We start from the raw sequence: 27,641 nt of genomic DNA, 5'->3' as shown, positions 1-27,641 counted from the left end.
ATTGTCTCTGGTGTCACGCACCCAAAGTAGTTGTATAAAGAGGTTCAGTGAGTCAAGCATAAAAAAAAATGTCTATTTCTTTCCACTGACTGTAAGGGAAGCAAGTACGACTAACATAAGGCTAACCCTTTGAAGTTAAATGATATGAGTCCCACAATTGTGAAGGTTTTTTATTGTTTTAAGGCTTGTGCATAGGTGAGTTGTCATAAATGCGTCATCTTTTGATGTTAGACAAACTTTGAGTATTCTGTCTCCATAAGCAAATGAGGGCAATCATGTCTAATAATAACAAATGCATAAACGTCAGAATACTACACTTGAGATACAGTTATCAATGGTTCATTGTCAAAACTGAGGATGTTATTGAGGTAGTGACTATGCTAGGATCTTGTTCTGGTGTGGTATTGTTCAGTTGTATTGCATCCTGAATGATGGAGTAGTGAACAGGTGTTAAATTTTCAGATGTTATTAAATTAGAAGGTGTGGCAGTAGACTGAAGACGCACAATGAGAGTTTAGGATGAACCTTCTAAATTGTAAAACTGGTTTGATGTACAAAGGATGTTTTCCTATAGAGAAAATGCAAGCATTATAATCATATGAACACCCAGTAGCCCAATAGGAAAGAATTATATTTGCAGGTCAAGAAAAGGAAATATGACCAAAGAGAAAATATTGTAAGCAAATGAGTTCTTCAGTCTAGGGAAAAATAAAACAAAACAAACAAAAAAACTATTAGTCTTCAAAGATCTCAAACATTTTTGAGCGGAAGAGAATAAATTGTTTTCCAATGTGCATATAGGGCTTTTATTGCAACAAGGGAGACTTGGGAAGTTTGTATGTTAGGAGACCTTCCTACTGGTGAGCACGGTACTAGATCATCTAGATGGGGACAAGAACCACCATCCTTAAGGACGGTCTTTAAGGCAGCCTGGACAAATTGCTGTCAGGAGGATTGTAATTGGAGATGGAGAAACACTAAGTAAACTCCTAAGATTCTCTGTTTACTAAGTTGTTCTGACACAGCACTCTGTAAGGCATACCAGTGCTCTGCCTATGGATACTTTATTTTACCACTTTATTTCTGCAGCCTGTGTGAAGACAGTAAGCTACTTTGCTGCTGCAATGTGTTCTCATAGATTTGACACATCTGGCTGACACTTTGCAGACTGTTGCTTTGTGATAACCCTACCAAAGTTCACCTCAAGGCTTTTTCCTGCTTGGGAATTAGGTCGCAAGTTTCATCTCAAGGTCTCCCTTTTATTTTCATATCATTTCAACATCCAGTGCCCTATAACACTTGGCAGTTAAAAGAAATTCACTATTATAAAGAAGTCTCTGATGTTGAATCAGCACCTTGGACTGTGCCAAAGACAAGCTGTGAGCCTGAACAGCTGAGCCATGGTGAAACAGATCATAGAATATAGAGCAATGTTGAAATCTGGGTAAAAAAAAATCAAAAATAGCAGCAAAACAACAAAATAATCGGCATTGCTCCAGTGGAGCTTTGCAGCTTATGGGAGTAGAAGATTTGACCTGGTTTTCCCTACACATTAAAAAAACAACAAGTGAATTTTGATCCATACTGAAAACTTTCCTATAGCAGTAACAATGGTTTATTCACCTCCTGTGCTTGTAATGAATTACCAAGGCTTTCATTAGTACAGTCACTGATGTGTCATGCCCGGTATTCCTGGCAGACTTGTCGTTTTATATAACACAATGTGCAGGGCAAAAGAAAAAAATAAAAAAAAAAATTGGTCAACCTCCCAGTGATGCACTGGGCACAGGAAATCAAAAGGACAATTGTTGCTAAATATGTTTGCTTAGAAAACATAATAATTGGAATTTAACCCTCAGTGTGGTGGCATTTTCTAGGACTGACAGAGAAATCAAATGTTTCACAAGACACCCGTGTTCAAATAACCCATATATGACAAGATCTGTTTGGAGAAAGACATAAGATATTATCCTATATTAGGGTAAGAGACTCATGCCCCCCTTTTTTTTTGCAAAAATGTCTTGCTCCTAAAGTTCAATAACATTTGTTTGGTTAACAAATAACATTGCTAGTCTAAAAGGGACAATATTAATGCTGCTGCATGTTGCTTGCTGCTAAGCAGCAGAGTGTGTGTCTCTCTCTCCCCAGCATAAGCTCAGGGAGAACAAATGCCTATTTTGGAAGATGCCTTCAAACAAAAGATGATCTTGATGAGAGCCAGCTTAGCCGCACCCTTTCTCTAACACTACGCATTCTGCAGGCAGTTTGAAAGATTCATGACGCAGAACGCTTCCTCTTTTGGAGAGGCTATGAGGTACAAGAGAATCACGGTGAAATAAAAGCTGATTCCTTATGCAAGTTTATTTAGCACTTGTTTGGGAAATTCCCTTCTGTGTTCCAGTTGGAAGACAGTCATCTTTATTATTTCACGTCACAGAAGTGTCAAAAAAGGATATCACTTTTCACCAACATGATATCCTGTACAACTGTACAGTTTTCATGGACATAGAACTGAGGTTTCCAGAGAAAAGTAAATGTTTATTCTGGAGCTGGGCAGCCTGGGAACCCTGAATAGCTGTGTGAATGGAGCCTATGGAGCGTAGATGTTTAAGACTGATCAGTGATCACACCCTGATAAGGCCCATGCTGCATTCACTAAGAGGCAGCTGAAGGACACCAGCTCAGCTAGAGCCATTTTCATGGTAGATACCTACAGCCTGGGGAGGCAAATGCCACCCCTGGGGTTTCCTTGTACTTGTGATGAAAAAGCCTGCTGTGCTAACACATTCACCTCTGCATTTGACACTGAGGGTCTTTTTCTCTCAGAGAAGGGAACACCTTTAAATGAAAATTGAAGCAAACACTCCAAGGACATTCCTGAGTGATCTTCTCTTCAGATGCGTTAGATACCTCCTTCAAGAGGAAACAGTTGTCCAACCATCATCTCTCTCTATCTATCTGAACTAAATTTGTCATTGATGTAAATAGGTTTATGTCTGCTTATACATCTGCTCTGAATTTCATTAATTTATTCATACAGTAACAGATTTTGTCACTTCATATATTCACTGATAAAGTTTTCTTTTTTACTCTTATGACTTGGAGGGGAAAAAATGAAAGAAAAGGGAAAAAGAGCAGAAATTGAGAAGTTTTGTAATAAGCATGCTCACATATATTGAATTTTATTTTATTTTATTTATTTATTTATTTATTTATTTTAAGAAAATCTGTCAAAAGGGTTATGCTAATGAGGTTAAAATGGTGAAATTACAGATTTTTTTCATAAGAAAAGGAAAAACTTGGTTGGTCTTTAGGACCTGTTTTGATTTCAATAGATAATTAAATACCCAAATGAAAATAAATTGCACGGACTTTGTCTTTAAATCTTGCTCATTATAGGGCATGACACCGTGTTGGTTCCTGGTACATGAGGCAATTCACAAATAACTACCGGACAGGTTTCCGAGAGCTGAGATCCAGCCTCCCAAAGGGATTTAGGTGTCCAGCTCTGTAAGAGGATATTACAGACCCAGAGTTTACCGTACAGTGAACAGTTGGATGAGAAGCTAGGAGGGAAATTCCCGGCAGTCGGCATATGGAGCAAGTGGGTGCTGAGACTGGCTGATAGCAAATGCTAAAGAGGGGGATGTGTCTAAAATATTCCTTCTTTCTTGGATTTAGGAGTGTAAGTCAAGGATTCACACTATAACCACTCCCACTTAAAACCACTCTTGGCTACCACTCTTAGTCATGGTGTAAGGTGCCATTTGTGCTCAGGCACCTTTCTTGCAGAGAGGTTCCCAAGTGGTTTTGCACTCACCTCATGCTTATGTTGGCAAACAAGACTGATTCTCCTCCTCACCAGACAGTGGATTTCAAGAAGCACCTCCTGAATGTTGGTGTAAATCTGTTTAAATCAGTGCCATTCTTATAGGAAACACAGCCTCTGTACTCCAACTTTTTGTATGGACAGCACTGAACAGAATATATGGGAAAACATTTTCCTTCCAGCCAGAAGTGCCTGAAAAGAAGTGCCAGAAAATCTGTGAGTGAAAATCTATGGGCAGAAGGTAGAAATTGCTGTTGTATCTGAAACTGTAACATAGTTGTCCTAGCAATTGCTGGTTGCCTGCTGATGCACTTGGCTGGCAGAGTTACAGGATACCAAATCCTTCTTGAGAAAAGAGTAACTATAGTTTGCTAAACTTTCCCTTATTCCTCTGTTCATTTGGCCTCTGGACCGACATATGGCACGTCTGCCCTTCAACTTTGACTGTTCCTTCACCTAAGTGGAAAATTCCCAGACAAGTCCTGCTAGCCAAGACCGAATTTGCCGTCACTAACATTTGTTTCTTGTTCAAATAGTAGAGAGATCCTGACCAATTTGACATGTGGGAGCACAGAACAAAGCCTGCCACTTAACCAACAAGTACATTTGTTTTCTGATTGAAATGTTAAATGAGGGATGTGCTACAGACCTTCACAACCTGATTTGTTTCAGACAAAAAAAAAAAAAAAAAAAAAAGTTGGCCCTGGGATCTTGGCAATTAAATATCCAGTCCTGTGAGCTAGAGTTTTCACTCAACTGTCTAGCGTAACTAAATAATGTTGAGAGTACACTGATTTAAATCATCTGTGAAGAATCAGCCCTCAGCTCAAAAACTACTTTCTCCCTCTTGTTCCCATCAGATATGTTCTTCATTGCCTGTCCTAAACGCTTACATAAGGTTGGCAGTCATCTCCCTCTATTTCTAGATACATAATTCCAGAAAAACTCCAACTCCACCTTCAAACATGATTTGGCACATAAGCTTTAAGTCATGCCTAGACAAACTTTCAGCACAAACCCCAGGTCATCTGATATTGGGGAGACTGGAATTTGCCCTTTTTTTGTTTCAGGGTAGTTTATGGAGGTGGGGCATGTAGGCCTCAGAGCCCTTGGCCAAGTGCTGAGGCATTTGCCTTTAGCCTGAATAAGAAGAAAGGAGATCATTTGGTGGAAAAAGGGACATAAGGACTTGGGTACCAATTAGATCTGTGTTGTGGAGGACATTTCTGAATGGATGTTGCCCTGGAACTATGGTGCCCTTGGACTGCAGTCATCACTTTGGGTTGAATCTTCCACTGATGTGTTGCTGCTCTACTCACATCTTATCTTTTCTCCTTCCCTACTATGTTGTTGCTATCTGTCAGTTCCCTCTGTTTCATGTGCAGAATATTTGTTCTTTTGCCAATATCTCCTTATGTTTCCCGACTTGGTGGTTCATCTACACACACAGGACAAGCCTGTCTTTGCTGCTTCTCTTCATGCAGTATGGGAGGTGTGGGGGTGCTGGTATAATCACCGTGTTAGCAATTAATAACAACATATCAGTGATGATCATGAGTTTGTTCACATCAGAGCTTAGAAAGGTAAGATTGGTTAACAGCTCCCCGTATTTCTTTCAGATGTGCATTGTGTATGTATATACGTGAAACTGTTGGAGAGTGTCCAGAGGAGGGCTACGAAGATGGTGAAAGGCCTGGAGGGGAAGACGTACGAGGAACGGCTGAGGGCACTGGGCCTGTTCAGCCTGGAGAAGAGGAGGCTGAAGGGAGACCTCATCGCAGTCTACAACTTCCTCGTAAGGGGGTGTCGAGAGGCAGGAGACCTTTTCTCCATTAACACCAGCGACAGGACCCGCGGGAATGGGGTTAAGCTGAGGCAGGGGAAATTTAGGCTTGACATCAGGAGGGGGTTCTTCACAGAGAGGGTGGTTGCACACTGGAACAGGCTCCCCAGGGAAGTGGTCACTGCACCGAGCCTGTCTGAATTTAAGAAGAGATTGGACTGTGCACTTAGTCACATGGTCTGAACTTTTGGGTAGACGTGTGCGGTGTCAAGAGTTGGACTTGATGATCCTTAAGGGTCCCTTCCAACTCAGGATATTCTATGATTCTATGATTCTATATATTATAAAAGTTTCTGTCTTTTTTATTTTTTTTTATTTATTGTTTTTGTTTGTTTGTTTTAGTCTGCATGATAGTTTTATTCTTCTGGTGGCATCTAGTTCCAAAATATGAAAGGTGGGTAGTAGCTATCAAGAGACAAATGGAGAGTCCCAGGGTGAACATACATTATATATAATATTAATATATTATATTAGCTAACCCCAAAGGGAGGTATTGTTCCTCAATCTGCTGCTCTTGAGGAACATGGGATGCCAAGGGTACCTCAGTGGTGATACTAAAGGTCTTGCTTGCTCAGTACCCTGTCTGTAGCATGGGCCAGTCAGGAGTACCTAGGGGAAACTGTAGGAATCAAACAATCATGCTGTAACACTTCCCCAGCTCATTTTCCTGGCTTCTAGTAATTTTCCTTGGAGGGATTTCTTCTCACCTTATCAGTAGTGGTACAGGGGTTGTTTGGTCATCCAGACCCTAATTGTAGGAAGAAGTGAGTAAAGAGGGAATTTCCTGTGAACACAACTGAATAGGATGGGCAGCTCCATCCCACAGGTGCCAGTTTGGGACACATGGAAAGTACTTGCTCCTGTGAACTATTTCTAGACTCTTCTTTCCCTAGTTCCCTAGGATGACATATGCCCTGTGTCTTGGGCATCTGGTTGTTATGACCAGAGAACATGGTCACATATGATCTTCTAGTCTCAGAGACAGTCTACAGTAAATAAAAAAGTTTTGCCGAACAGAATACAGCTAGCATTGAGTTTCTTTTATGCTAAAATTCCACCACACACTGTCTCTGGCTAAATTTGATTTTTGATTTGTCTGTCACATTGTTCCTCATTGCGATTCCTCTGTAATTAGAAGTGTGAAACTAATAATTAATTTGTCCCCATTCCTTCACATTTTTCCCCCCAATGGTACAGTGCTGTTGTGTAAGTGCACAATAAAATGGAATGAAATAAAACTGGATATTTGGAAAATCAAAAACATCTGATGACTAGAAAGAATAAGAACTTGAGAACAACAGGCTTCAGACATCCAGATTTTTATTTAAGCTGTTTTCAGCTTTGTATCTGAATCATCTTTTGAAAGCTGAATATACTAAGGAAAAAAAAGAAAAAAAAAAAAAAGGAAAAAGCAAAACAAAGCACTCTTATGCAGGTGTGTATTTGTTTTTATCTTCATAGTGACTTATTGCCCAAGTGAAAAAGCCTTGAGTTAATTTAAGTACAATTTAGAATTTAACATAAGTGCACTGATGTAAGTGAAAAAAAAAGGGGGGGAGGCAGAGAGGTAGGCTGATTTGAAATGCTCTTCTTTGAGGACCTGTGCCTGGGGACTTTGCTTCTGACTCTGGATCAGATTTTGTGTAGTTTGAAGCCAGAGCAACCCCCCTGGCTTACAGAGTAACACCGGCTTCTAAAGCCCACACAGGTCCGATAACTCAGGGGTTAATCTGAGGCGTGTACACAAGTCCCGCTGTGATAAAACCAGAAGCGATTAGACCTTTTGCTCCAGAGGACAATCTGGCACTGCTGGGAGATTCATTTTGTCTGCAAAACCAAGCATGTAATTTCCCTTCTCCCTCGCTCTCCCTTTCTGTCCCTGTGTCTGTCCAGCCCCGTGGCTCAGTCTGCCCAGTGACACCGGCGCAGCTGACCTTCAGCAGAGCAGTGTTAGATGTACGTTCACTGCAGAGCATGGGCTGGAAAGCCCCCAGACTGGCTTCTGTCCTGCTGATCTGATGAGATGCAGGAGGGCAAGCCTGCAGAAACCCTGAGACACCTCTGTGTCCAAAAGAAAAAAAGTGAAGAAATTAAGTAAATAAAAAAATAAACAAAAATATCTGTCCCTCAGCACCCAAATCACATTGATAGAAAGTTTCCGCTTATAGTGGTGTTATGTAGGATTTACACAGCAGTCACAGGGATTAGAAGTGATCCCTACCGTCAGTCAGCTAAGATCAGCTTGTGTTAGCCTGTGTCAATAGTGTGTTTGTCCGCACAGCCATCAGGCTTGGCACAAGAAATGCATCCACATCTCCGCAGAGCCAGCAAAAGAGACTTTTTCTACCTGTTTTCAAATGAAACAGAGATATTTCCATCTCTAGAGTGCAGATTTAGTTGTCAGCTTTATTTACTACTTTTGGATGTCACCAGCCGCCAGTGAAGCTGAGCGTGAATAACTTACCAGCCTGCACAGATAACTTTTCCTTTCAGTCCAGCTTCAGACAGAAATCCCACAAAAGCTCTCACTCCGATCTGTGTGCTGAATGACGATACAGAAGTTAAACAAGTCGGGGTAAAATTCCTGAGGCACTCCTAAAGGCTTTTCCAAGGATTTTTAAAAGCCTCTTAAAAACGGCAGCGGAGATCGAAGGCTGTTAAGGGAGCAGGGGAAAAAAAAAAAAAAGGAAGAAAAACTTTGGCAAGCGTGCAGTGTCTTACATCAATCTAGCAGTCAGCATCTATGTAGATGTTCTTTCCTCCTTTTGTGCAACACCCCTTCCCTCCTACAGACCACCCAAAGCCCTATAAATAATCCAAGGACTGTATTTTTTCTCCAGCTTTCTCTTCAGACCTCAGAGGGAAAATATCAGGCAGGAGAAGGGACAGAGGAGAAGTGAGGAGGGGATAGAGAGAAAGAGGAAAGATGGCTAGTGAATTCAAAAAGAAAATGTTCTGGAGGGCAGTGGTGGCTGAGTTCCTTGCCATGAGCCTCTTTATTTTTATCAGCATAGGCTCAGCTCTGGGTATTAACTTCCCAGTGGTGGGCAACAAAACGTCGACGAGGTCTCAGGACAACGTGAAGGTTTCGCTGGCTTTTGGGTTATCCATCGCTACCATGGCACAAAGTGTGGGCCACATCAGCGGTGCCCACCTGAACCCAGCCGTGACCCTGGGCCTCCTGCTGAGCTGCCAGATCAGCATCTTCAAGGCGCTCATGTACATCATTGCCCAGTGCCTGGGGGCAGTGGTGGCCACAGCTATTCTGTCAGGAGTCACCTCCTCTGTCCCAAACAACCTCCTGGGACTCAATGCGGTAAGCAGAAACTTTTTATTACCCCTCTTTATTTATTTTTTTTTTCAAGTAGAAATGTGAGTGCAACACCTGTAAGCTACAGAGGATGTGGGTGGTGGTGGTGGTGTGGTGGTGAGCTCAGGCAGTCAATTGCTTATTTAGCAGGGGGTCCAGTCCTGGCTGATGCCAGGGTAGATCTAGGGTAGATGCATTAACTGACATCAATTTAAGCACTTTTAAAATCCTTTTATTTTGTAAGAGATGTCATAGGGATGGTCCTTTCTCCACACCCCCTTTTCAGATCTATCGGATACTATGGTTATGATCAGTTTTGCGAATGTTCAATTTTGTACATCCCTGTTGCTGAAAGGTGCCTTTTGACACCGATTTAACTTTGAAATCACTGGCACTTGCATGACTGAGTCCCTTTGCTGGTTCTGTAGGTCTCAGGTAACACATCTTTGGCTCATGATACTGATTAATGAGTATATATCGATGTTGTATTCACTTCTATGAATGTGGTTTTTTTCCAATACCTAATTAATTGTTTGTGTAAGCTGATGATGACTGCAGTGAAAGAAGCTATTTGAACAGTGAGAGAGACGGGTAGCAGGAGAAACTCTATCACAAAAGGTGTGAGAATCACCTGTTGCATTAGGCAAAGTGCTAACATCCTGCCTGATATAGAATCCCAGCTGCATTTTCCTTGTTTTGTTCCTTTAGCTGTGCAAAAATGGGGAAGAGAAAAAAAAAAAAAAAAAAAAAAGGAACAACAGCAAACCGAATTCTTAAGTGTAGGTTGGAAAAAAAAAGAGGAAGCCACACTTAACAGGGGTGCAGGTTTCAGCCCTCTCCCATCCAGCTGCTCACAGCTATTGACAGTCACGCTGCACAGAAAATTGCCTGACTGCAGCTCCTCCTCCTCAACATGTTGTCCGTTTGCTGTTGTCATTGTATCATAACAGGAGCAAAAGTGGTAGTTACCCTTTTAAACATTAAATCATCCCATTGTCAGTGGATGTCAGTGAGATGGTCCTACAGCCACAGCAATACACAGAGGAGTGCTATAAATGGAAATTCCATTCTTGTCACTTATCTCACCTGATTCTGTTAAGAATAAGTTTTTCATGTCTTTTCTGTGGCCCCTTTCTTGCAGGACATTCCTGGCTGCAGTCTGAAACTTGAACTTATTTGAAATTTTATGCCTCTTAGATTTCACTGTGATTTTTGGGACATAAAGCTCCAAATACAATATCTCTTCAGAAAACATTTTGGCAAAAAAAAAGGAAAGAAAGGATGAAAAAAAATATATGTTTTAGCATTCTGTGACATTAGTTATCTCCAAAAATAAGGCAGTGAAGTTTTTGAAAACAAAAGCTGACATTGAGGTCATTCCTGAGTAGCCCAGTATCACCCACCCTTTTGTCACTCTGTGGGTTGTCCGCTTACCTCCCTTGCTGAAGCCTGGTGCCTGCAGGGATCCCATCACGTCATCAATCCAGAAATGTTGATGGGTTAATCCAAAACATTTTGGGGAAGAAGAGGGAATCTTTTTTTATTAAGTCCAGAAGTCTCTGGCTGTGTGTGTGATACGTGATCTTTCCCTCTGCAACCACTGGCAAGGGGAACTGCTCAGCTGCGTGGGACAGGGTATCCGCCCAAGTGGTTTCCTCGAGAGGTCTGACTGCCAGCTGCCATTAAACACGGGAGGTCCCGTTTGCATTTGGGCTTTGCCTTTTGCTTGCCACAAAGTGCTAATGGCTGGTTCCTTGCTCCATCCCAAAGCCTTGAAACTGGCCATTTGTAAAGTGGGTGTAGGTGACCAAGCCTCGTGCTCCTCAGTCGGTGATTCTCCAATTTACAAAGCTACAATTCAGAGTCCTGCACAAGGGCACCTCAGAAAAGAAAAACAGTAGAGTCACTGATTTTGGTAAGCCTAGGAGCTTTTGAGATTCCTTGAATCTCAAAAATTACATCTGAGGGTGGAAGGCTTTTCCTCCCTCTAGGAACACCTCTGAAATATGGTCAAATTCATCCTTTCCAATACCATAAACTTGACTGTAAGAGGAAACATATGGTAAGTCTCCACCATGCCTATTTACAAATCTGGCAACACTTTCTGTGTTCTGTGAATTAATGGATAAAATGGTTCTCAAATATTGTGAAAAGCTCTGGTCTCAGTGCTTGTCATTGTCAAATGCTGAGATTTTATATTTTTATTTTATTTTAATTTAATTTCTCATCCAGTTCTAAATGCTCTGGATAAAAGAGCAGTGGGGGGTACTTCCCAGGAGATGGGGACTGCAGCAGCTGTTTTTTTCCCTTGTAGTAGAGAACAAGAGGAAAGCACGTCCATTCATTTCCCACTGGTGAGCTGGGACTGCCTGGAGAGGGGAGAGGAGAGTCTGAGGGGGCAGCAGGTCTGAGCCCAGTGCAGGGAAGAACGTCAGGACACTTCTCCTTGTGCAAAGCTGATCACAATGGGGTGCATCCTGGAATCGCAGCCCAGCACGCTGCCTTCTTCAGCAAACAGGATAGGGAGAAACCACAGAGATTGTCTTTCCTGTCATGCTTTTTAACCTGAGGACAAGGAGGGGAGGGACAGAGCTGGCATTTCTGCCAGCTGCTTTGTCTTCTTGTCCTTCTGGTAGGAAAGAAGGTATAGATTCACTACTAAAAAAAAATAGAAAGGAAGGGAGTGTTGTTTCTTTGGCAAGGGTGGGAAGAAGACTTGGATATTTGTGGCTGTTCTGACAGTGCCATGGCCTTGGAAAGGTGTTTCTGACAGGAAAATTGTGGTGGGAGCAATTTAGTGCAGTCAGTGGCTATCCAGTGTCCTCACTGATGCTGGGTGGGACTGCATGCCTGCACTTACATTCATCCTACCCAGCTGTAAGTCCTGCACTGAGGGGCCAAAGTGATGAGCTCAATTTCTAAAGGTCCCCTCCAGTTCACAAAGAAGGAGAAAAAAATAAATTTACTTCAGCTTTTAGATCCATTCAGCTCTCCTCTCTAGAGAAACCTTGCTCTCTTCCTTGTCTGTAGAGACAATTTGGTATGATGACGTTCCAGCCCTGAGAGTCCCTGTTAAGTACCTGAATTAAAGTGTGATGAATCCACGCCTTACTGCTCAGAGGTGAAAAAGGGTATGAAAGCAAATGAAGCACAAAAAGCAGACATGGAAGGTACAATGCTGAAGAGAAAGAAGGTACAAAGCAGGACTATCCTTTAACATGTTCAATATTAAGGTCTGTTTTACCCTGAGAGACAAACAAAATGGTCACATACGAAGGGTTTGATCTAAACATCACTGAAGTCAATGGAAATGTTTTTTAGTTACTTTGTCTGGTTCTAAATAAGAAATTCTGGTCAATATTCAGAGAGGTACTTAGATTATTGAATCTGTTAAGACACAACTTCCCATATATTTTGATAGTGGTGTGGCTGCCAAAGTAAAAACTTTGAGAATTGGAAAAGCTAAAAGTATGCAATGTTTTTTTATTTTTCTAAATATTTGAATATTTTTCCTTCAGCGTCTTATATCTTTTTTTTTTTATTATTATTATTTTTTTTTTCAACTGGATTACTACATTTTACAAATTTCCATTGGTAAAACTGTAAGAGTAGAGAAAATCTGATCCAGAGTGCACTCATCTGCCAACATAGTTGGCTATTGTCTAGTGAGGACAGATCTGTAGTTTGGGTAATGGAAGAAACTATTCATCATGGGCAATTAATGACCAACAAAGAGCTCAAGTCTGTACTGTAAGGTAACACAATATTTGCTGTTCAGTAATGTTTATCTTGAGAACTTTTATCAGGCTATTAAAAGCATGTTGAACAAATTTATCTCAGGGTTGGTTTTGTTGTTAATTTTGTGTGAAAATAATCGTTTCATGAAAAATACAGACATTGGCTTTACAATTTCATAATTTTAAATACTTTCTGTATTTCTGTATACTAATTAAAATGCCAGGAAATGTGCCCCCATAAGCTTCATGGGTCACAGTTTGAAAAACTCTGCCATGCAGTTTATAAAACAAAATATATTATTTTAAAGTTCCAAGTGGATCAAAAACTGTAGGCAAGAAAAACAAACCTGAAGGTAGTTTTGCTCGGGGTAGATAAAGAGAAAAGAAAAACAACCAAGAATAACAAATAGAAGAAATCTGTTTTCAGAACCGCTTCATAGACCAACAAATGTTATTTGTGCAACTGAAGAACTTTCTAGAAGAGCCAGAGATCTGTGGTCAGCAGATTAAGAGATCTGGATTAATTTTTTAAGACAGATGAATAGCCATAGATACCACTCCAGCAGTGTGGAAATCCATTTGTTCCTGGAACACTGGATTTTCAGTGAGATTGTGTCTCTGTCTCCTTTCTTTCACATCTTTCCCATCCTTTGGAAAGTTGCTTCAGGGGGTATCATGGATGATAGGAATCACCAGACTTTCCACATCTGGTCCTAAGCAACCAGCGATGGCCCTCTGACCATGGGAGCAGGACTTGCATGCTTGGTGCTGATGACTCAGTGCTTCCCTTTGTGATTTCCCTCCCTTTGTGCCCACACCCTCTGAGTCTGCTCTCCTCCAGCCTCAAATTAAGCAAAGTCTGGTTGTGGTGTTAGAACTTCCAAAATAAACCGAGAGCTTGACAGAGTGAGTGGACAATTGTGTAAGTGATGCTGCTTTTCCTCTGAGTCAGTATGGAGAATTGTAGTTCCAGAGGTGCCGCTGGATGGATGAGACAGTAGCTGAGTTCCTGACCTCTTGTGCTTATTAAAACCTTCTGACGCCTTTTTACAATGCACATTATGTCCTGGGCCTTCCTCAAGTTTCCATACAGTCAGCCTCATTCTCCGTGACATTGTCCTCCGACCTCCCTGGTTTTGATTAGATTTAGGGTCCTCCTGCCAAACTTGCCTGCACTGGGACATCTGCGTACTTAAGCGTCCAACCTGCGGCATGGGACCAGAAGTGGCTGCATTTTCTAAATGGTTCCTGTACATGAGATTAGTCCATGATTTTTAGTACATAACAAAGAGCACCACAACAATACCTCATTATTCGATTTCGATCTTGCAGCAGCAGTCTTTTATGGCATGCCAGCATTTTAGGGAATCGCACCATGCCAGGGAGGTGGGACACAGGAAAGGCACCTGCTCAGAAATGGCCATAGTCATGGCTGCTTTCTAACAAGCTCACCCAGACAAAGCAGAAACATTTGGGCTGAGATTTAAAACTGATGGTTATCACTCATCCTCCAGTACCTTTGACAATAACAGAGGTTATCACTCTAAATCTTACTAAACAGCTACAGTAGAGTGGTTCAAAGTGGGTTTCACACCATGAACAGGGTCCACGTCCGGATGATCTAAGGATGACTGGTGCATTGTTTGAAAAGCACTCTGCAGGCATTAATTAAGGTCCTATTTGAATAGAAATGAAATAGATTGATGAAAAGTGTGCACGGAATGTTTTAAAATACTGAATTGCATCAGACCTAAAACAATATTATGGTTAATGTTATAATTCAAATTAATTCATGCTGGTTTTGTCTTTTTATTATTATTATTATTTTTTTTAACACATTTTTTCCTGTGTTTGACTAGCTGTCAAACTAAGAAGGATTAAGTATGACAAAGAAGGAAATTCATTTTTCCACCATCCTTCCTGACTGGTGAATAAATAGTTAAAATTATTTTACTTTACCTGGCACCCTATGTATTATGCCATATATATTTGGATATTTTGTGTATCAGTATGCACATCTATCTCTGCACATGCTCTCACACACCAGAGACAGCTGGATGGATAGATGGATAGAGAGATTTTTCAGATGAGATTAATTCAAATTTGTGGTGGTAAAAACAACATATAAGTCATTGTAGCAGAGCTCTTCAGCAGATAATCTGGACCTTTGAGTGGGCTGAGAATAGCATTTCTTTAGTCCTAAAAAATGTCACTATCTGGTTTGTATTATAGCTACCTTTATGAGAAACATTTTTAAAAACAAGGATACCAAACTAGATCACAACTACTAAAGGAAGAAAAAATATGCCTTTAAAAATTTCCTGTTTTTCTCAAGAGGAAATTGCCTGTTTTCTTTACAGCAGTAGTACATTCTTGCTTATCTGTCATCCTCTAGCATAATAGGAAGTATTCAATAACAGAGAGATCTTTACCTGATATCATAATTAAAACTGTTGAAGAAATCTTTATTCTTAGAAAAGTTCCAAAGTTAAAAAAAATAGACCAAACTATTACACCAATGCATAACTTCATGAATAGCAAACTATGTGTATATTATGTGTCTGTGTTGCTATATTTTCCTGCCTTTAAAATGCTGCTTTTTGATTAGAAACATGCAGAGGTATAGGCAGCCTTTTCATTGTGGGCTGACATCGTATCTGCCACAATGAGACATCAGGCTGTGGCTGTGCTCCTCAGTGCCTCTGGAATAATGTAATAATAATGCCATGGAGCAAGTGAATGTCTCTTGGAGGTTTTCCTCTCCTGGCTGGGAGCAGTACATGGTTCTGTGTGTTTATTAATATACAACATGATGGGAAAGTACTACTCTTTCTGGCATTCAGAGCCAAAGCTAGTGTTGGTATTTAACTGCTGCAACTCCGCTGATGTCAATGATGTGAGGTTAAAGCACAGTATTAACCTGTTAAATCAAATACACAGAGCCTGGAAGGCACCCTGGAGAAAACTCTTTAAACAGCAAGAGGGCAAAAATGTGTGCTGAAAAGTCTGCAAGGGGTTTCTCTTTTGGCATTTGAGGATAAGAAAGGAGCCAAGAAATCCTATATGTACTTTCCTGGTAGTGCTGTGCATCCTTTCTCCAGGAACCACTGAGAGGTACCACAGAAAACCAAATTTTTCCAGGCTCTTGACACATTCTGTGCCAAGAGAAATCAATGAATGCTTTGAAAGCAGAACTGTGGCACGTTTCCTTTCACATATTCACAAAACTTCCCTTGAAGTTAATGATGACTGTATTTGAATTGAGGAATGAATAAAGTCAAGCTTGGCCCCTATTGCTTCCTTTGATATGACTTCTTACTTGATGAACAAGGTGGAGAAGGAGCTGGAATTGTTCCCCTAATTTCTGAAGTCCAGTGCATATATCCAGAGCTGTATTTTAACTCCATGGAAATACCAAGTCTTGAATGCTCTGCACAAGACTGACTGTTTGAACTACCTCAGACTTGGAAAGTTTGAAAATTTCACAGGTTGGCTGTAGTGTTTGTCTAGAAGTATAAAATGAATATTGCTTTGGCGCAACTGCCAACAACCACACTGTGATGTTTGTGCAAATCTGGTTAGTTGTTCCAGTAACAACTTTGAAAAGTAGATTGTATAAAACTCAAAATTCAGATATGCCCCCAACTCCCTATTGAAACACCATCTCCTTCTTGGCTGACAATACAGGCAATTATAAATAACTTACTGGTATAAATAAACTTATAAACTACTTGTGTTTGGCTGGGTAAAGAAAAAAAAAAATCACTTTATCCTCTGAATGGAAGTGCTATACTTCTCAGCAACATTTCCAAGAGAAATTTTCCCACAGTCACATCAAAAAGTAAAAGTGCAAATGAGACTGTTAAACAAGTGGTTCATCTCCAACTGTCTGTGCTAAATGAAAGTCCTATAGAGCTATTGACTTTTACTGTCTGTCATTGGCTTCATATGTAAGCTTTATGTGCTCATTTAATATAAATGAAGCCATCACTCTTCTCTTTATGGCATACCAGCCTGCTGCAAGACAAAGCCTTGGCTAGTTTCTCATCAGCCTGAAGATAGGGTGGGAGGAAGGTTAGTCTTGTTCCTGGAGGGTGTCTGCTATCCAAAGAATGGAAAATATGATTTGTGCTTTGGGAATTGAATGTGCCCCCTCTAGAGCTCTTAAGGCTGTATTTATAGGAAGGATAATCTAGCAGAGGACAATATGTTTTGTCCTTAGGTTCTGATAAATGCTTCTATTGTTGATCTAGGATATGATCCAAAGCAAATCCTTTGCTTCATAAGCAGCTTCATCTGAGTGCTCCTGTTGCATAATTTTAAGTGAAACTCATTAGATCTTTACCTGACTCTGCTTATTAAAGAAATGTGACTTTTCTACTCTCTGAATCCATAACACTCAAATAATGTGTATAGAAACATCCATTTCAGAGCAATGCTATTAAATTCCAAAGAAATAAGATAATAAATGTAGTTAAACAGATAAAGTCTCAGAATACACGTTGACTGTCAGTTAAATCAAAGCTTGTATATATCTATGGAGCTCTGGAATACCCTTCCAGCAGGAGAAAGGGGTGTCATCCAGACAGGAGTTACCAACTTATATTCATGATGGAGCCTGGAGCTGAAAGAATGAGGAGTCAGACAAAATTACTGGCAGTTTTAAGGGAAGTAGGAAGATTAATTTCTGAGATTACATTTAAAGAACATCCTATTAAATAACTGCCCGGTTAAACACTTAAATGTTAGCTTGGTATAAAGAAGAATAATTGATTTTTCCAGTGTAGGGATGAAGAAGAGAGCATGAACCATTTAAACTCACGTGAAGGGTTTTTCTTATTAAGAAAAATAAGGAAAATGGAAGATAGAAAAATTTAAGCTACAAGAAGAAAGCATAGGAAGACAGATATTATTATTATTGTTGTTGTTATTATTATTATTATTGTTGTTGTTGTTGTTATTGTTATTATTATTATTATTATCTTTTGAATAGCCAGCAAGAAATATATCCAAGGAAGTAGATTCAAATTTGGTTGAGGAAGATGCCAAACATATTGCTTTAAGAGGAAAGTCTGCCATGTCAGAAATAAACAATAACTTGGAATGCTGAAAACATCAGGCCTGGTGCAAATTGTTGGCTCTTTATTTGAGTTCAGTACACAAAGTTTGTCTGATATGAAGACATTATTTATGGCAGCAATGCTACTTAAAATGTTAAATTTTGTGTGGACAGAAGAACATAGTTCTCCTAGCATGAGCATTAAATACACTTTTATTGAAGGTAGTAAATTCGTAGGTGGTCCACAACACTCTTATTATTATTTCCCAGACATATTGTTGCTGGGGTTCTCCAAAAGCTAGCCTAACATAGGGGATGGCTAGGATATTCAAAGGAGAGAAGGCCCAGCCAACAGCATTGTTATATATGTTGATATAGCTATGAGGCTTTGGTTTTATTTTTCTCTCTTGAAAAAAAAAACATTAACCATCATGACTTGCAGTGAAGTGTTTCATAAGGATGGAGAAAAGTGACATTCCCCTACTGAAAAATAGATTTGTACATTTCCAGAGGCCTACCATTTTTCAGGAATAATGAGAAAATAATCCCTGTTATATGAAAGTAAGCTCAACCCTAGAAGATACAATCCATTGCTACGAGTTTGTTGGATGAAATAGGGCAGGCATAGCATCACATGATGAAACCACCTTGCATAACAAACTCTCTTATCCGTATAACGGGAAACAGGTTTGAATTTGATATAATTTTATTTCTAATGAGAAAAATATGAAACCACTGGAGAAGTGCACAGTTGGGTTTACCTTGGGCCAGTTTAATTTCCTGTCCCTGTTCCTCTTGAAGGCAGACAACTAATAAATATCATGTTGGAAAAGGAAAAAGAAAAAAAAAAAAGGAAAAAAAAAAAAGAATAAAAAAAAAACAACAAAGAAACACAGAGAAAACATACCATTACTTTGCCCACATTGTTGCCTGAAGCTATGGAAGTCAGTCAGTTAAACATGGCAGCTAAGAGCACTTGTAAGAAAGAAGCTTCCACAATTCCAGTCACAAATAAATCAAAACTGTTTGATGTTGTAGAGAAATTGAAGTAATGCGACTGCTGCACATTTCCTCCGACCAAAAAAGCAGGTGCTCATCTCAAGTAGTTACTCTCATGGTCACAACTGGATAGTGATTTTTCATTAAATTTTGCATTCGGGTCTAATAGTCATCACAATATTACCTCTTTCTTGGCTTACTCACCATTACGGACTGTATCTGTGCAGAGCCTTCACAGTCATTGATCCACCAGCTGTGCCTCCACTACCTATGTATGTCACCATTTCTGTGCATTAACTTAGCTGAGCCACAGCAGGGGTGAGACAATTCTTTCCCAATTTTTCCCACAGCACCAAAAAAATGAGGTCTCTCATGTGATAGCTCAAGACAGAAGGGACCTCAGAAGGTCTCCAGTCCAGCCCCTTTCTCAAAGCAGAGTCAGCACTACATTCAGATCAGATTGCTCTAGGGCAACAGCTGCATTATCAGATAAAGCAATCTTTGAATGGGAAAATGCTGCCTCATCCCTATCTCTAGTAATGTAGCAAAGAAGGGTTCAGTATGCCTGAAGTATTTCTTTAGTTTCCAACCAGACTGAGCTTGGGCTACAGAAACTTTCTGAATGATGTGTGATTTCTATAAATCTATCAAATTCCACTGGATTTTTTTTTCCCCACTAACCTGTCTAATACCACACTGAACTCAGGTAAAAATTGTGATGATGGGATTCAGCTCGCAGAAGGATACACCTCACTATGTTTGTCTACATGTATGCTTCTGCATGTGGTCTGGGTGCTATTTCAGTCAAAGAAAATTACTCAGTGCAAGTTACTGCAGACAAGGGAGTGATTCAGCTGATCAGATATATTTATGTCTACATATAACTCTCAGATCTTGCCAATAATGTAACCCATTTATTGGGTATGTTTCTGGTGCTTCTCACGTCAAAATAATCGAGTGACTTAGAAATGAATTTCAGTGGAACAATTAATGTGAACACAAAGGTGTACAGGACTGGTTTGCCTCTTACAATATGGAAACTTTGTTGGAAATCACTGTGACCTTCTGCATTTCATTTTATTCACTTAGAGCAGATTTAGTTCCTTAAAGCATTGTATTTGCCTTTGAGCCTTACAAATCTGAAGCATGAAGGGGATGGGGAATTAATCTGCTGTTCCCTGTCCTCTGACATTTTTTTCTGCAACCTAATGAGCATCACCCAAAATACAGAGCATGTGAGGGTTATTGGCCTAAGGTGAGAAGAGGCCAGAGATTTCCCCACCCCATAAATATATAAAGGGCAAAAGCAGTGTCAGCCCATGACCCTGCCCACCTACCTTGTTGTGACCACCAGTAAACTGCCTACTAATACAGCAGAGCAAGTCATTGCAGTATGGGTGCAGGTCACTGGAAAGGACTCCTTCAGTTCAACACCATAATAGAGGTGACTACGTCTTATGTTTCAAGACATTATTATATCTATTTAAGAACCAGAGATATGGTCACCTTAAATTCAGGATATAATCAATAGAAGAATACTAAATGTTAAGACAAGTAGTTGATATTTACTTTTGTGTATCTTTATAGACTCATATAGTCAGGTCTCTGCAATCACAGAATCACAGATTCGTCTAGGTTGGAAGAGATGTCTAAGATCACCTAGTCCAACCTCTATCTGTTATCTGGGTAACCCTTACAAATCTACTGTGACCAAGGACTATACAAATATAAATATATGCATGTGTATATATATGTTCATTTTAACTTGACACCTCTCCTTGGTTATGGGAATATCAGGACATGCACCTTGCTACTACTCATGTTGTGATGGGACGTAGTTAGTATGGTAAAGGTGCATGATGTTCCATGTGTTACTGTATCCTGATAGGTCCAGGGCGCTGCTGTAGTGACACTCTGACGAGTAGGCAAATAACCAACACCTGTGATAATATACTTATATACTGCATATCCACAAACCACAGCAAATGAGGACATCCAAGGCTTGCCTCAATTTGCAGTATTTTGGAACACAGCCCAGAGTTCTTGCTCTCACAAGGTAATCTTATGTCCCTGGCAGGCTGCGTAAAATTACATGCTACAGGAAAGCAAAAGGTTTCCTATGACATTTCCAGGTTTTATTTGATTCCACACAGCCCATCAATAACTGTTGATTAGCAAGGAGAATGACCTCAAGTCACGTCAACCTTAGGATGTGTTTTCCTGCAGGGAAAGGAAGACTATGATTTCCGCCTCTCAAAGATAAGGATTATCACAGGTTTTGAAAGCGTAATTTTGCTCTTATTGTCTTTCTTCTTTTCTTGAAGCCCTTCAAAGCAAAGAGAAAGACTTATGATAGGTCAGTGTTTAATCATCTCAAATGCCAAGGTCTTTTCTAATACTAACATGAACACGTCACATCTCAGATCTAGACTCTCTGGGGTTTAACGGTTGCGTTATAATAGAGGAAATCCTAGTTTCATATCCACTTTGGGGAATCTGTATATCACTCACTCATTTGCAAATACACTCACCTTTAATATTGACCATTTGGCCCTCCAAATGTGAGATACAAATTTCCAGAGTCTATTGTACAAGTTCTTTTATATCAGTAGGACATGTTTGAAGACAAGATTGTTGATTCACAAATCCCACTGTCTTTGCAGCAAATAAAGTGATTATTTTAAAAGGATGATGGCAGAAGTAATACAATACTAATTTAGTGTTATATCAGGTGTTCAGTATGAATTTCTGGAACATGTAATTTTCATTGCCAGCTTATATGTATGTATATTTATGTCTATTTTTTTATTTCTCACACATAAGTCCTATTTGCGTTGAAGGTTTCATCAATTGATTTTAGTTTCTACTGCATGGAGGCTGAAGGAACCAAAATGACTATCATTTCAACCAAAATTCCCTTTTATGTGGATAAACTGCTTCTAATTCAGTTCTACATATTAATGAGATATAAAAATATTTATGCTTCCGATTGCCAAAGTTTAGAAATCAATATCTTTTCACTCTTAGTAATGTACCTGATCAAATTTATATTAGCTGAAGACCCAGGCAGTATTTTCCAGTGTTAGGCATGTGATACTATCCTACGTTACATAGAAGAAACAAGAAAAGTGAATAGCAAAGGTGGAAAGTGAAGGAGTTTAGCTAAACATCCTTATATTTTAAGGTTATTCAAAGATTAGTTTTAGAGAAATAACATTGTAAAACCGTGAAAAAAAAATAAATAAAATGTGATTTCCCATTCTTTCATTACTCTGTGGAGATCAAAATAACATGCAATTATGTTTTTGTTATGTATGACCTTGCAATTTTTTGTGCAGAGGCTATGACAGATGGGATAACCTACTGATAGCACTACTCTTGAGTGTAAATTTTGCAGAGCTTGCTTCCTACACTGAGTCACTCACATTCTCAGTTTCTCTGGCCTCTGTCCAAGTTCATGTTTTATCCAATCCATGAAATGCAATTACTTCTGCTTAACAACAATTTATTCAGCTCAAATACAGGCTTGTTTTGTCTTAAGTAGCATGCCAGTGAATACAGAGATTAGAAGCAGATCACATCTGTTATAGCATTACATCCATGGTTTCTTGTTAAGCACAAGTTTCTAATAGTACTACTGATATATGAAATTTCTACTGTTTAATGTAAATTACTGTGGCTTCTGTACATTCTACAAAATTTACATTATTAACAAACTCTACTGATTCCATGATTACCAATACAGGTGGAATATCTACATCTGACAGTGTAAGTTTTGCTGGAGAACCCACTTTACTTCACTAAGAAACTGAATTGCTTCCTCCATCAGCCCTGTACGATTTCTATATTGTGGATGTTTTTTTTCTGACTCCCAAAGAAATTGGGTGGGATTCAGTTTAGGTCTAAGATAATTAGTCTTAGACACAAAATTAGTCTTTGTATAAAATGTTTTAAAGCTCTAGTTGTAGTCAGATGTAGTTCATCTGCTGAACAGCTCATCCCCATTGACTGTGCTCATTGCCACCAAACCAAGTTTAGAGATACACTGCCTGAACACTGGCATCTAGAGCCATTTTAGATACCTTTGGTCTCCTGTGTCACATCTGCTAGTCCCACATGAACACCACGAATATCTCTGGGTGTTTCAAATGCATATTTTCAGGCAACTGAATCACAGTATAGGTGAATTAATATTCAGGAGAAAATCTACCCATGGTGCTTGCACTCTGCAGGGAATTGCCCACATGAAGTCCTTGTTCTGAAGATTTCATACTGAACAGTAGAAAATAGTTAGTGATGGGAGAAAATACAATTAATGTCACTTGTCAATAACAGAGATAGATACCTTCTTCAAGCGACCCAGAGCTATGAACCTTTCTTACTCTATTTGTATCTTCCACCTCCTGCCCCTGCTTGTTTGGCAATCTTTGCCAATGCCAAGTTGAGCAATGTTTAACCTGACCACAACATCCTCATTCTTAGAAGCAATGAATAAATGTCATGACACTAGAGTTCATTTTTATGGGTAAACTCTATTGAAGGCAAATCTTTGACTCATTTGTCTTTCACACGTACACCAGCTACATTCTCATTGTGTCTAGTGGCTGAGTGTTCACTTTGGCTGGATGCAACGACTTTGTTATATCAACAGTAAAAGCTGGCTACATTTACCCTTATGTACAGTAGAATGTGTTTCCTATTGAGACATCCTGAAACTTTGATGTCTGGTTGAAGACAGATAGGAATATCAGCTGACGTTTTCCTTCTTGTCTCCATATAGCTTTCAGGTGGAGTCAATGCAGGCCAAGGACTAGGAATTGAAATCATCGCTACCCTCCAGCTGGTTTTGTGTGTCCTTGCCACCACAGACCGGAGAAGGACTGATGTCTCAGGATCAGCACCTCTGGCCATTGGTCTCTCTGTTGCCCTGGGACACCTTCTTGCTGTAAGTTTTAGATCTCACAGTTGATACTTGCTATGTTCCACAACAAGATGGGCCAGTGAACGCAGGTAGATGATGGGCAACATGGTACTTGCATCCTTCTCCTTCCTCTTCAGAGGCTGTTTCTGCAACACACATGGCCCTGCTCCCTTGAGCCATGGAGCTGTGGCTCTAAGTGCTGAGATTGAACACTTGTGAGAAGGAGTCACTGCAGTAGGACCTGTTTCCCTGTTGGGACGGGACAGCAATGTGGCAAACAGTCTTTCCCCCCTTTTCTGAGTAAAAGTGTGTGGGATGAATGATGCTCTTATGTGCATCTGATCCATTCTGTAGGCAGCTACTTAGTCTCCTGTGTAATGAAGATGCCACATGTGACTCAGTACCTCACCACTGGTTCTCTTTTCAACTCCTAGATTGATTACACCGGATGTGGAATTAACCCAGCCAGATCTTTTGGTTCAGCACTGATTGCTAACAACTTTGAAAATCATTGGGTAAGTTGAAGAAATTAGTTTAGCTCACAAAAGATTCTGCATATACATGATCTTCAAGATCAGAAACATTTAAATCCATATCATTAACATTGAGTTGGTGAACTGCTGTTTCTATTTCATTTAAAAAAATAATCTCCTTTGCTGCTCACTAAGGAGACTGATAATTCCTCAAACTGAATTTGTATGTTCAAAGTAACACAGCTGATATTGTTTGGTTATTTCCCATTATCTATTTATTTATTTATTTACTTATTTAACTTATTTTAAACTTTAAAGCCTCATTGTATTGAATCCTGTTTTGGGCATATATTGTTTAAACTGAGTTTGCAAATTGTTGCTGCTTAATCCAGTCAAACCTAATTTAGGAAGGCTCCTAAACATGTTTATGAACTGAAATGGATCATCCAATATTTGAAAGCTAATAAAATGCTTATCTGCCTATTGTTAAGTGTTTGCTTATGCATGGATACGTGCACTGGAAACACTATAGATTTTACAATTATTCCTTGTGATTAAAATGAGGTATTTCATTAAAATTCATTTCAATAAAACTGAATAAAGCAAACTAATATAAAAGCCCTAAATGAACATGTGTTCTTAGCTATTTAAAATTTAGTTTGTTTCAATTCTTTTACTCATTTTGGCGGCTATTTGCATAAGAATTCATGGAATTCCTGTGGCAGTACAGCATAGTTCAGAAATTTTGGATATGGAAGCCATTTTAATCTAAAGATTAAAACACATAAAACGAGGACACTTGAAATTTTGTCATTATCTCCCTCTCAAATACTTCTATTGGGAAGCTAAGATAATGTTTCTAAAGAAATAGCTAATATTTCCAGAAATGTGTAGAAAAATTATTTGCCTTTGTAGAGAGAGAGAGTAAAAAAAGGAGGGGAACTAACTCATATTAAACCTCTGATATTGCTGAATAACTACAACTTTTTTTCAGACCTAGTATCTCTTTGGTTGTATATATCCCCAAACCCTCCATTATTGTCAATAAATTCAGCCTGTTCACTAAAACATTTTTATTACCTCTCCTTCCAAACTCCGTTTGCCTTATGTGGAATATGACTAACTAAATAGTAGCTAGTAGCAAATTAAGACCATAATTACATCCTCGATAAGCATTACTTTCTAATCTACCTAAGTATCACTGAAGGTTACACTGAGAAAGGAATCCAATACCTCTGCTACTTTTAGAAATTGTTCCCCCTCTCCCTGCCAAATATAGCTTGAGCAACAGTGATGTTTTACCAATAGGTACATAATTTTAAATACCAGATGTTGATAGCATAGTCACAGGTGTCCATCTCTGTCTGTTGTCCAATTCAGGGTGAGAAATTCCCAGTTTCTTGCCTATGTAATTAAGGAAATATTCAAGTGATAGCCTACACTTTTAATGTGTTCATTGGAAATATCATGCATAGAAACTTCAGAGGAGATTTTCAGAACAGCTTCAAATGCATTAATACCTAAGGTACTAACTGGGCTTGGACCTGTGTTCCAGATCTTCTGGGTTGGCCCAATCATTGGAGGAGCAAGTGCTGCCCTCATTTACGACTTCATCCTGGCACCCAGAAGCAGTGACCTGACTGACCGTGTGAAGGTGTGGACCAGCGGCCAAGTAGAAGAGTACGATCTGGAAGGAGATGATATGAACTCCAGGGTGGAAATGAAGCCAAAATAAAGAAGGACAGGGGGAAAAGGGAGGGGGGGAGGGGGGAACATATGGGTTTCTGAAGATTTTATCAGTGTTATAGACTTTTTGTAAACCAGCAAGAAGTACTTTGTTGTTTTTTTGTTTGTTTGTTTGTTTGTTTTTAATTCAATATGGTTGTCCATTTTTTGCCCCCAGTCTTAATAACACTTTCATACCTGGGGTTTTCCAATTGCAAAGTCTACAGGCCAAGAATTCATTAGACACTTGTGCATGAGTTAAATAAATTGGGTTTAATTTTAACCCTTCCCTCACCGCCACCAAATTTGCTGGTGTATTTTGCGTGGCTAGTTCTCCCAGCACATCATGCAGTATTGATAAGAAGTCTGTTTGCTGAAAGAATAAATACATAGGACAAAGAGCCATCTGTACCAATAATAGAGGTTTTGTACCAGAAAAAAAAATAAATGTATTTATACAGACATGCAAGGCTGGTATCTAATGTCAGCAATGCTTAAAAAAAAAATAAAATCATTTATCATTTTCCAGAAGCATCTTTTGGAAGAAAAAGCCACTAATAACTATTCCTTATGTAGAACGAACCATAATTTTCTAAATGATTGATAATCTTCAAGAAAGAGGACCAGAAATGTTGTTGAGCGGAACAAGAACCTTCAGAGTCCCCAGATCTATTTACATTTTCCAGTGTTTGATCCTCTCTGAACCTGCATCCAGCCCATTGTGAAGAGAGAGAATATATGACCAAAAATGTATAGCTATATGAATTCCTGGGAAGTAATAACTAGAAATGAAATTGGAAAGTAATAGTAACAATGGCAACAGAAACAGCATGGTCCTGATACATAAACAGGACATGATTGCTCCTGTGACTGTCTTGCTTTTCCGTGTCTTTTGTAATTTAACTCTACATTAAAAAAAAAAAAAAAAAAAGCCCCTATCTTTCTGACCCCATTTTAATAGCCAGTGTTATGACATTCAGGGACAATTAATAGATATACAAACAGTATATTTTCTAAAAAGTGACAAATACATACCTGTGTGTAAGTCCATTTTGGGGGTCATTTCTTTGTTTTTTTTTTTTTATATATATATATATGTTTATATAAATGTTTTATACAGAAAGTTTAGTATACTGTTTTGTAAGAAAATAAGAGCAGAAGATAAGTGGAAAGAAATGCAGAAGTGCTTAGCAAAATAAATGACACTGGAAATGTAAAGAAAACTAACACTCTAAACAATGTGGAAGATTATTTTCTGTTTTTGTTTTTGTGTGTGTGCTACTTTTGATTTCCTGAGTAACCCATAGCAGTAGCTGGTCTTACATACTAACTATAGAAGATAGGTCAAGCAGATAGGTGCTGATATACTTGTTCTGCACTAAACTGTTTTGCATAAGAAATGAGACCCAGAGAAGCCTATATAAAAACTGCACACTTAACCATTCAGACAAGCACCCCAGACGCAATATGATGGGTGTCTCCTGATAGAGACAGCATGGAAATAGCAATTGAGAAAGGGTTGACATGGGAATCCATATAGGTTGGATCATTTCACTGAGCTGAGCAGATGAACAATGAAAAAGAAAAAAAAAAAAAAATGAAGAAACACCAGCAAACTGAAACAGAATGTGTTTTATCTTTCATGTTTACTTTTGGTGTCTTATCCCATGTATTGTCTATGTACATACAGCATGATTGGATTTTGGGGTGGTTTAAAAATAAACAAAATCAATTGTGCTAACATA

At 39.2% G+C, this 27,641-nt stretch overlaps 1 protein-coding gene and 1 long non-coding RNA gene across 2 annotated transcripts in view; one reads left to right on the top strand and one right to left on the bottom strand.

Moving 5' to 3' along the window:
* The window catches only part of LOC137852048 (uncharacterized), a 12,092-nt gene extending 1,526 nt beyond the window's left edge, over window positions 1–10,566 (bottom strand). Inside the window, exons 1-3 of the long non-coding RNA XR_011093631.1 lie at window positions 10,417–10,566; window positions 8,137–8,326; window positions 3,821–4,021 (exon numbers count right to left, since the gene is read on the bottom strand). This is a non-coding gene — a long non-coding RNA (uncharacterized lncRNA). The remainder of the gene's footprint in view (window positions 1–3,820; window positions 4,022–8,136; window positions 8,327–10,416) is intronic.
* Window positions 8,500–27,641, top strand: AQP1 (aquaporin 1 (Colton blood group)). The gene is made up of 4 exons (XM_068673313.1): window positions 8,500–8,988; window positions 23,558–23,722; window positions 24,133–24,213; window positions 25,727–27,641. The coding sequence occupies exons 1-4, from the start codon at window positions 8,599–8,601 to the stop codon at window positions 25,904–25,906; spliced, it is 816 nt and encodes a 271-aa protein (XP_068529414.1). The 5' UTR covers window positions 8,500–8,598; the 3' UTR covers window positions 25,907–27,641.

The sequence above is a fragment of the Anas acuta genome, chromosome 2 (assembly GCF_963932015.1).
Source record: "Anas acuta chromosome 2, bAnaAcu1.1, whole genome shotgun sequence".
Lineage (NCBI taxonomy): Eukaryota > Metazoa > Chordata > Aves > Anseriformes > Anatidae > Anas > Anas acuta.
The sequence above is the reverse complement of the archived record's forward strand: the minus strand, read 5'-3'. Positions and strand labels throughout refer to the sequence as shown.